This window comes from Pocillopora verrucosa, chromosome 2, assembly GCF_036669915.1.
Source record: "Pocillopora verrucosa isolate sample1 chromosome 2, ASM3666991v2, whole genome shotgun sequence".
NCBI classification, from domain to species: Eukaryota; Metazoa; Cnidaria; class Anthozoa; order Scleractinia; family Pocilloporidae; genus Pocillopora; species Pocillopora verrucosa.
The window spans coordinates 5,352,893-5,364,157 of NC_089313.1; the positions used below are offsets into that span (position 1 = coordinate 5,352,893).

The 11,265-nt window shown below is 36.8% G+C and overlaps 1 protein-coding gene across 1 annotated transcript; it reads right to left on the reverse strand.

Moving 5' to 3' along the window:
* Nucleotides 1-713: 713 nt before the first annotated feature.
* Nucleotides 714-10,032, reverse strand: LOC131776071 (protein phosphatase 1E). Its single transcript, XM_059092212.2, has 7 exons — nucleotides 9,731-10,032; nucleotides 7,891-7,994; nucleotides 7,040-7,242; nucleotides 6,423-6,611; nucleotides 5,300-5,443; nucleotides 3,442-3,598; nucleotides 714-2,754 (listed from the first exon to the last, which is right to left on the reverse strand). The coding sequence occupies exons 1-7, from the start codon at nucleotides 9,916-9,918 to the stop codon at nucleotides 2,288-2,290; spliced, it is 1,452 nt and encodes a 483-aa protein (XP_058948195.2). The 5' UTR covers nucleotides 9,919-10,032; the 3' UTR covers nucleotides 714-2,287.
* Nucleotides 10,033-11,265: the final 1,233 nt, after the last annotated feature.

Below are 11,265 nucleotides of genomic sequence, written 5' to 3' on the forward strand. Positions count from 1 at the left end.
CTCTCTCTCTTATCGCAGCTAAAAATTGAGTAAAAAAATCTTTATAGGCAAGCAATGCACATAGTAATGTGAAAAAACAAAAACAACAAGAACAAAAAGAACCATTGATAGCGAGACGTCAAGCCAGCCCGATGGTTTTAAAACTTTTAAATTAATTCAAGCTAATTAGCTTAAGAATTTCTCTTCATTGGCAAAGTTTGACACGAAACAAATCTTTCTTACAAAAAACATCGCCAAAATACAGAACTGCTTCGACAATTGTGATCAGGAAAGCAACTTACAGGCAGTTCATCACTTGCGCTACTTAGTTCGACCACATTTCACAAACCAGAGACTGCAAAGTACAGTTAATTTAATTACTGAATTAACGCGCGTTTTTGAGAGCTTTGTTTATTTGGGGGAAACGGAGCAGAAACAGTGGTTACATTGCATAAGTTAAGTATACGCTTGACTAAGAGAATATAAAAGACCTTGTCTAAAAGTACACATTATTGACCCAGACTCTTTTAATCCCGGGGGCAGAAAAGGAGGCCTCGTAGAACCCTTAAACCCCTCTTTGAATTAACTTGTTTGAGTTGGACCGTCAGCAGCGTTATTTATCTAACATGTTAACTCATCCATGCAGCTCTCGTACGCCTGCTCATCCGAGAAGATTTAACTTTATACCCGACATGAATTCACACCCTGACATCAGTATCCACTTTCTCCATACTGTCCTTAATACAATTTCTCAGGAGAATTTATTTAAACATCAAAGCTTTTTAGGCTGGTGATCATTTACTTTATTGCTATGATCTTAATAAATGATTCAGCAGTAATATTGTCAAAAGAAATTACATGCTGGTTAATCTTAGAGTCAAAGGGGTAATTTTTAATATCCAGTCAAATTAATCTCACAAAATCACCCATTTGTTCATCCAACATAAATTAAAACCAAAGAGTAAACTCACACACCACAAAACATACCTTTCAATTTATGTTTAAATGTATAGTAATATGTATAAGTTTCACATTTTTCTTCTCAGTTAATTACAATATATATAAAATATATAACTATTAAGTCATTTTCACCCTTGGTCAGATCCTACTGTAAATTTCTGTTTACTTAATCCTTTACATACTGTTCTTGAAAGAGAATTTGTTTAACAACCAACAATTTTTTTTTTCAGTTAGTGATCATTTTCTATACTCTCATGACCTTGATGTGTGATTCAGGGGTGATATTGTAAGGAGAAATGAGATGTTTGTCATTCTTTGGGGTCAAAAGGTTGATGTAAAGTAAACAGCTTTTAATTACAAACCATTATATGGTAGAAGTAATCAATAAACATACCTTAACATATGGCTAACTTGCATCAATAATATCACATGTTAATTAATGTTTAAGGTCATTCTATATGATGTTCTGTCTTGAGGATGGCAATTCCCTCTTAATGCACCTACAATCCTTGAGTTACAAGTTACATTTCAATGAATGTACCAACCACACCATGATATTTGCGCACAAATAGCACTGTTGCAAAAAATGTTTGACAACAGTTACTGCGCTTTTTGAAAACATGCATGGTGGAGGTGGATCTGTGAAAATTCATTTTACAATCATGTAGCAGACCTCTTACAAAACAGTTGTGATGTCTAAGAGGGTTTAATAAATATTGTTCCTTGTTGAAAATGGATAAACAACAATTTTGTTCACTTCTGCTTGCAGCAAAAACTGAGTCTTTTCCTGTCCATCTGTATTTCAAGTGAGCAACTCTAATAAGATAATAAATAAGTTCTTGAAAATAATTTCTCAGCCTTGACAAACCTTTTTCCAGTAGATGACTGTTTGAAATCAAAACTTGTAAAAGAAAATTCCTCACATTCAGTTTTTTCTTTTACATTTATGAACACATCAGATGTTTAACCCTTTAAATCCCAAGAGTGACCAAGAGAGAATTTCTCCTTACAATATCAATACAATATCAAGAAGACAAGTGATGAGAATAAAGAAAAGTATCAGTTAGGGGATAACAAGTTGATCCAATACCAAATTCTCCAGACTAACATCACAAGAACTGTATGGCAGACAGTAAGGAGAATTACTAATGAGATCTTGGGAGTTAAAGGGTTAAAGGCTTTTGAATAGTTGATAGAAATGGACCACCACTATTTCATGGTGAAAACTTTTCTTCATAAGAATTGCATCATATTTTCAAAAATTGAGGTTATAAAAATTTATTTTTAAAATATATCCTATAAAAGAGAATGCATGGTGACTGATGAGATTTGAGGGGCTGATTCAATATTATGTCATTGGACAACTCCCTTCTTTACATGAACTTCCATCCTCAGAAGATTTAGATGACGGTTCACAGGATTTCTTGATTGATTTTGGTGAGACTTTACATGGTGGTACTGGTGATTTTTCAACCAAATCTCCACAATTAGTTTCTTGGTTGGTGCCATTTTCAGAAGAGTTAGTACCGTTGTCATTATAAGGCACATGTTGATGCACACTGCTTGATGATAAGCTGGAAACACTGTCACAAACTTCTTGTCCAGAATTTTCTTTCTTGTGAGAGTCCAAGAAGACAACAACTACTGAAATGTTATCACTAGAACCTGCTTCTTTTGCACCATCCACAAGACACTTTGCTACAGATGCCCTATCTCCCCCTTCAGCAAGGTACTGACGCACAGCATCCACAGCCTCAGATGGTTTAATTACATCCCACAAACCATCACAGGCTAAGATTAGGAAGTCTTCATCACCTGTTCAGAAAGTAAACAAAGTAAAGATTTAAAGATACAATGGAGTTTGAGTAACACGAACATGTTATTCAATATTAACAATTCCTTGCACTTGGCTTTCCTTTTCAGACACTTATCCTACATGCATTCTCTGTTTTTAGCATCTAGAGGGATTTATTTGTTACTACCATTTTTCAGAAGGGGGAGGGGGGGGGGAGTGGGAAAGAAGCTAACTAAAAGAGAGAGGTATCAGACTTGTTCACAACTGGGTCCCAGATGACAACTCTTTTGATTGATTTGGGAAGAGGGTATTAAAGAGGATCTTTGAAACAGTCAAAATTAAATTGAACAGAGCTATCCCTCTTTCCAAACCTGCAATTCTAGATCAAATACTGCCTTTCCTTGAATAAGCTCCCTCACTCTAATAAGTGACCTCCCCCCAAATGAGTGCCCACCCACTACGCCGTAATGTAAAACAAGCATCTCTTTTGAATAAGTGTACCCCCTTCATCCCTTTCTTTGATAGCAGGAACACAAGGAAAACCTGTTTCTAATGCCACTTTATTTACAACTTTTAAAGCTTCACCTACAGATGAACCAAAACAGAAGAAAAATAGGCACCCCCCCTTAATTAAGGCCCTCTTCCAATAGGCCCCCCTCCTTTGGCCAAAATTTCAAATAAGTGCCTGGTATGGTAAGTTACAATACCTTCAAGATCCAATTCCTCTGTGTCTGGCTCTCCACTTATGTAAGGCTTGTGCTCAGCATCACCAATTGCTCGGGAGACTGAGAGACTTCCATTTACTCGCCATGCACCAAAGAACACAACACAACCTCCAAGAGCTTCAATACGCTGTCTTTCATCCTAGAAGCAATTTACCTTTATCTGTTAACAATTGTTTCAAAAGAAGTAAAGATTATTTATTACTTCAAAAACTTAAAAACACATTGCTGAATATAGTCCACATCAGTTGGTGTGCAAGAAAACACGGAGGAGAGCTTCCACTAAACCACTCCTACTGATTAATCCTCTTACTCTCAAGATCGCAGTAGTAATTCTTCTAACTGTATGCCACACAATTCTATGGATATTTTAAGGAGAAATTCTGTCTTGATCAATCATAAAAGCCTTTTATCCCTACCAGGGACCAACATATTATTTCTCCTTACAATATCATTGCTACTGTAAATAAACGGATATGGTTATAGGAACAAAGAAAATTGTTTCATCTCAAAATGCTATGAGTAAAACCTGTTCAAGTATTCCCTTTAATGGCCAACATGACACTAGATGGTTATTTAATAACAGAAGAGATGATATTGTGACTGTCTTTGAAACAAGAAGAAAATTTTGCTTGAGAGTGACACCAAACTAGAAATCACTAAAAAGTTGCAGAAATTGAAATTAACACAAAACACACGATTCACAATACTTTTCAAGGTAAGGTGTTCATATCCATTTTGAACGCCAAACAGTGTTAGGGTTATACCTGAAATAGGCTCCATTTGGCACAAAAAGAAGCTCATTTTGTTGTCCTTGGACTTAACCTGTCAGCTAAACATGCTTCACACCAACAAATATAGGAGCTTGTTATATCTCTCAGTTACTACATGCACTTTGATTAGTCAATTTTTACTTTGACCCTTAGAGTGACCATGAGAGAATTTCTCTTTGCAATATCAATACAATATTAAGTAGACAAGTGATGAGAATAAAGAAAAATATCAATTTGGGGATAATTAGCTGATCCAATTCTAAATTCTCTGAACTAACATTGCAAGAATTGTATGGTTGACAGTAAGGAGAATGACAAATTTGAACTAGCAGTTTAAGGGTTAAAGCCCAATAAATTCAAAAGTTTGTTTGAATTGAATGCTTCCTCCTACATTTGAAGCCAGAGACATAAAAATTATCTTTCTACCCTCCTTTTCTTGGTTTGCACTGTAAGTTATGGAAATTCCTTTCTTCCGCTTCAAGATTTATGACCTGCATGCCTTACACTTGGGCCATAAATTCAAGCAGAAATAACTTGGTCCATAACTTACAATTTAGACCTTGAACTTGGTTAGTAAGAGATATTAGGGGTTTGTACACTTTTGAGCTGCAAAAATTCTGTGACTTTCCATGACTATTTCTATCACTCTTCAAAAAATTTCATGACCTAAGTTAAGCAAGTGTACTGATTGGTTCATTCCAAATGGCACACAAATCTAGGAAATTGTCATATAAGAATGCAGTATAAACAAAAATGGCTGCAAGTGCAGATCTTACAACATGCGCTGATATTTATTTATACTGAAATTAAATTTTATTTTTTAACTTGGTTAATTCTTCAACTTTGGATCTATCTTTACACTCATTCAAAGCCAGTTAATTTTCTACGACTTTCCATGATTTTCCAAGAGCCAAGCCTAAATCCAAAGACTCTCCAGGCCTGGAAAATGAAATTATAAAATTCCATTTCTTTCAATGTTTGCCAGGACCTGTACAAACCTCGGGTATATATTTTAGTAACAAATTGAGTCTGTTGATGTATTCAACCAAGTTTCCAGTGTTACATCATACCTCTCTATCTGGCTTGTGGGGATCCATGAGGAGATATGGCTGCCCAGCTTTACACAGTACAACCTGTGAATCTCCCAACCATGCAACATAAAGCGATTGACCCTTTATAAACACAGCTACGCCTGTGGAACCACTTCGAAGACCCTAAAAATTTTGAAGATAAAAGAGAAAAATGTTAAATTTGACAAGCCTCTCATGTTCTGTCTCAATTCATTTTGCAGAAATATATGATGTTATCCTCAGTATCCTCACTAAAAATTTGATGGGCATTGGCAACACAAACGCAAACTCAAGGCAACCAGTGTCATTCTCTCAAACTGCTCCCTTGGCCATATCACGAAGAGAAGTTGATGTTTATATGGATAAATTGCAAAGAGCACTTTTGAAAACTAAGAGGATCTCTCTTTGCCTGGCTGAGGTTCCAACAGGTTTCATGGAATGCTGGCGGTCAACCCCTACAATGCTTCTAAGTCCTGCAGTCCTGCACCAATTTCGTGAGTGAGTGGGTGATTTTCTGTAAACTGGAGAAATCTTAACCCTTTAACTCCCATGAGTGACCAAGAGAGAATTTCTCCTTACAGCGTTAATGCAACATCAAGCAGACAAGTGATGAGAATAAAGAAAAATAGTGACTAGGGGATTTTTAGTTGATCCAATACCAAATTCTCCAAACTAACATCATAAGAATCGTATGGCAGATAGTAAGGAGAATTTCTGATGAGATCTTGGGAGTGAAAGGATTAATTTGTAAAACAGAGGTGCACTTACAAAACACAAACCACACTTCTAAGCCCTAATAACATACAGTATAAATACATTATAATCTTCTTCACCATAGTGTCCCTTAAGTTCTACATTTATCATTCAATTTTATTAGTCATCGACAAGTATAGAACAAGCAATGAAGAAGAAACACTGGCAATTACATATAGAATTACACAAGGGTGTGCATAAATTTGGAATTTCTCTGAGTGTTCGACGCAATATCTCGTAAATGAGTTCAGTGAACAAGTGAAATATCTAGTTTAGTATGAGAAGAGAAATTCCATATTAACAAGCAACCATGCACTATTTTATGGATCCTTATAAAACACTGCAGTTACAGCCAGACTAGAAATATTACCTCTCTTTTGGCCTTTGCTACAAAGCATTCATCTGTCTTTTCAAATGCTTCTTTCAAAGCAAGTCTAGGATCAATATCAAGGTTTTTGTTCCTTGCAAGATGGCAGTGAAGGTGAGTAGCAGAAAAATTGGAAGCATCCACTCCACTGTGACCATCATATACAGCAAAGAATGCTTGATTGCTGAAGCCCTTATCAAAAGAGAATAAAATCTCATATCAAGATATTAATAGATAATTTAATAATTTATTGCAGTACAGGATATTGAACAATTTCCATGGGGAAAAGGGGGGGAAGGTTACATGTGGTGAGCTTACAAAGTATATATCCTATTTGACTGAATGACAAGAAATACTCATACTTCTATCATTCCACAAAAAATGAAATAAACTTCAGCAGTTAAGTCTAGTTTGCATTTATTGCAAACACGGCTGGCAGAGCAGCTGCAGGCATGCCCAAGGACAATGTTATGGCACACATGTACTGTATGTGAACATTTAGTACCAACTGTCCCAGGCATTGACTGCTGGCTTACCTGCAAAGTTGAGCTGAGTTCAACTTAACAGGTTAAACAAATTTCAATGACATCCTTGGCAACATCTCAAGAGTAAAAAATTACCTGTGGAAATCCAAAGAGACAGTTAAATTCAGGCAAGATAACATGTCTATCCTCCATTTTTCTTCTGGTGTTCTTGATAGCATGAGCATATGATTCATATGTGATCTTTGACTTGTGGAAGGAGGGCAGCTCACTGCTCCATTGCCTACAAATCTCTATAACCCTATTAATGGCATCTCTGGCAATTTTGGAGGAGTCCAGTACTGTCAAAAAAAAAAAAAAAAAGAAAAAAATATTGTAAGGTTACACATGTGTGGCATCTATGAATTATTATACTTAGTTAACTCGGAATTATGTAGCCATGTTTCTGGTTGAAATTGATGCATGAGGTGTCATCAGATTTTTCTGATTAAAATTTATTGATATCGTACTGAGAAATTCCTTTGCAGTTACTCCTTGCAGTGAAATGATGTTGAGCCAGAGGCTCATGGGGCACCAGGAATCAAAATAGGTATTTGGCTATGGCGCAGAATTCAATGGCAAAATTTTCATGGCCTTAGTTAATTCTTCAATCCTTTCACATTCACTTTCACTCCCAAGATCTAACCAGTAATTCTTCTTACTGTCTGATATATATGTCTTCTAATATTAATTATGTTAGTTTGAAGAATTTGGAATTGGATCAAACAATAATTCCCTAATTGATATTTTTCTGTATTCTCATTACTTGTCTCCTTGACATTGTACTGATAGTGTAAGGAGAAATTCTATCTAGGTCACTAAAGTTAATAGAGATGAAAATTACAGTACTTGAGGTGAGACAATTTGGGAACTTTGGCAACTGCACACTAATGTGTATTACAAGTTTGACTGTAATAAAGTAGAGGCACATGCATTCTGAATGTACTCACAAGCATCCTTTTCCTCCTCATGCCTATAAATGGAGAGATCTTTTTTGCTGATTTCATCAACGGCGGCACGGGTTATAACAGCAGCCACAGCTTCAGGTGCTCCACTGAAAACAAAACACCATGCTAAAAAAATGAGTTATATAGATAAAAAGGATTCAGATCACAAGATACTAGTCAAAATCTTAGTCAGGTCACTTTGCTATGCTTTAAGCAAAACATTTCATTAATCAATAGAAGCTTCTAAGCTATTCAATCCTTTCTTTTATTCTTATGCTTTTAATGAATGATCAGCAGTATTCTGATAAGGAGAAATTACATTCTAGTCACTCTTAGGGTTGAAAGGATTAAACTGCTTGGGAAACCTGGGAGGAAAAAGGAAAGGCAGGGGAAAATCACAATACTCTCTGTCATTTCATGCTGGCTTTCTACCATCACTAAAGCTGCTTCCAACAAAATTTGCTGACTTTAAAAGTAGCACATTGAAAGATAAGTAAGCAATAACTTGGATTCTCTTTCAGTTTTTCGCAGTTCTCTGTTTCTGATTTTCATCCAGTTACAGCTGGTTTAACTAAACATGTTTTGCTTGTGCAAAAGGGGTATATGACACTTAACCTATTGATCTTTAAGCATATTTACCTGCAGGTCTTGTTATTAAAAAGGAAAACAACATTTCCTTGATTGATCCTTGGACTATGGAACAGCTCTTTACACAATCATCTCATTCGTATCAAAGTCTAAAAACCTCATGCATTACTTTTGTAAGCTTGGGCTTAGTTTAAAAAAAAGATGTCTCTCTTCTACCAGAAAATTATAATTAAATATAGGTTTTCTCTCAACAGGGTGGTAATCATGTGGTTTGCTGAACACATCAACTGCACAGTGGTCTGCCCTGATCATCCCATAAGCTAAAAGCCTAACTCAATCGTACATTGATAACCTAATTTTCACATTAATTATGCTACAACAGCAAACCAACTCCTGTCGCTCACACTGGTTGAAACAGTGTGAGCGACATTTACAGAAAGTTAAATTAGAATGACTTGAATTTTAGTGTATCCAGTTTACCACAAGTGCATACTGATATTTCAGTCAATTTTCAGTGATAATGTTTTCTTCAAAGGGATGTGAGTTAAATCACACTCAACTGTACTTTAAGCTTTGAACATTCTTGTACAATAATTAATCGCACCAACTCTACAATATCATTTCAGTTATTTTTTTTCGTTTGAACAGCCTTTATTGGAAAGATGATATCAACACCCACCCATGATAAATATCGACTGTCCGATCTGTAACTCATTTACTATTTATATCTGAAAGATATTGACGATTTACGTTGACAACCGAAATATTGGCTACAAAATGCCGCATATTGAAGTTTGAGGTAATATTAAACTAAATTACACTCACTCAAACCTGTTACTTGAAACATAATGAAGTAATTTCTCGCTCAAAACACGCTTAGAACATGATAATATTGATTAATTAACTTTTCTGTATGAGCTTATCTCGCCTCGAGTAGAAAATCTTTTTAGAAATAAATTCAATCACCGTCCAAGCTTGTTAAACTGAATTCTTTAGTTTCTTCACGTCCGAAACCACAATTACTCAAAACAATCTCAAGCGTGAAAAGTTCCTCTTCCTTTACAAAAGGACAGGGGTCTTACATCATTTTAATTTTTTAAACAGAACATTTTGAATGCCAATCCCTATTGCAGTATTCAAAACTCTATGTAAACACACGCAACACGAAGGACAGATTCCACGCTAGAGTAAACACTGCTATCTCACCCCAAAATGGCTCAATTATTCATAAGTAAGGATTATAAACAGCCCTTGCCTTTTATTGAGGTACTGCATACACCATTCGATGCATTCTCCCTCCAACTCGTTGACAGAAATAGATAGCGGGGTAACTCGAAATGGTAGGGGTTCGTCCTCTCCGAAAGCGTCGGGTCGAAGTGCAACAAATCGACGCACGAATTCGATTGTCTGATGCACTTCCTCCTCCGTAAACAGTACACTCATGGCCAGGAGAGATTTGTAATCGTGGAAGCCTTACACATGTGAAGGAATGTCAACCAACTCATCGCACGCTTACCCAGCCATGCCAGGCACGTACGTTCTTCTGTGACTGTCGAACTCGTGGCGCGTTCGAAATGAATTGTGGGTCACGATTGATCGATTTTCGTCACGGTCGAGGCCAGGTCACGTTTTGACACAGCTAGCGATTTTTGTGGGGTTTGGCACGGAGCCACCACAACAGGTGGAGAGCCCAAAGACTGAAGGAGGAGTTATTTAAAAAGCACACTTAAAAAATGTCATCAACGGCGCTGACTAGGTATGCGATGATGGAATGCCTGGATATTTTATGAAAGTATGTTTTGAAAATAAACAGAGCTTTACTTTTCCATCGGTGAATACGGATCAATTTATCTTTTCATGTCAATGGTATCATAAACACTCGATGATAAAGTAATTTTTATATAAAAAGCTTTATATTATAAGCATGAGCAGGCCCTTTTCTCGAAGGTCTTTGTTATTACTCCTGCTGTTGAATTTTTCAGCAGTTAGGCTTAAAAATTATGAATTCACTAACTGCTTTCCCTATTGCGGGAACCACTACTGAAGGGTCCCTTTCAGTTACGTGGACGATGGAATAAAGGAACAATGGAATAGAGGAACAATGGATTAGAGGAACAGTAGAATAGAGGAATAGTAGAATGGATGTATAATGGAAGAGTAGAACAGTAGAACAGTGGAACAGTAGAACAGTGGAACAGTAGAACAGTGGAACAGTAGAACAGTGGAACAGTAGAACAGTGGAACAGTAGAACAGTGGAACAGTAGAACAGTGGAACAGTAGAACATTGGAACAGTAGAACAGTGGAACAGTAGAACAGTGGAACAGTAGAACAGTGGAACAGTAGAACAGTGGAACAGTAGAACAGTGGAACAGTAGAACAGTGGAACAGTAGAACAGTGGAACAGTAGAACAGTGGAACAGTAGAACAGTGGAACAGTAGAACAGTGGAACAGTAGAACAGTGGAACAGTAGAACAGTGGAACAGTAGAACAGTGGAACAGTAGAACAGTGGAACAGTAGAACAGTGGAACAGTAGAACAGTGGAACAGTAGAACAGTGGAACAGTAGAACAGTGGAACAGTAGAACAGTGGAACAGTGGAACAGTGGAACAGTGGAACAGTGGAACAGTAGAACAGTGGAACAGTAGAACAGTGGAGCAGTGGAGCAGTGGAGCAGCGGAGCAGTGGAGCAGCGGAGCAGTGGAACAGTAGTACAGTACAACAGAAGAAGAGCGGAACATGCAAGACCAATCAAGGACAAATGAAACCTCGAAAGAACAACTGGACCA

Coding starts and splice junctions, on each gene's coding strand:
- LOC131776071 (XM_059092212.2), bottom strand. CDS start 9,918: ATGAGTGTACTGTTTACGGAGGAGGAAGTGCATCAGACAATCGAATTC. Junction 3,599..5,299: donor CCCACAAGCCAGATAGAGAG/GTATGATGTAAC, acceptor AATTGCTTCTAG/GATGAAAGACAGCGTATTGA. Junction 2,755..3,441: donor AGAGGAATTGGATCTTGAAG/GTATTGTAACTT, acceptor CTTTCTGAACAG/GTGATGAAGACTTCCTAATC.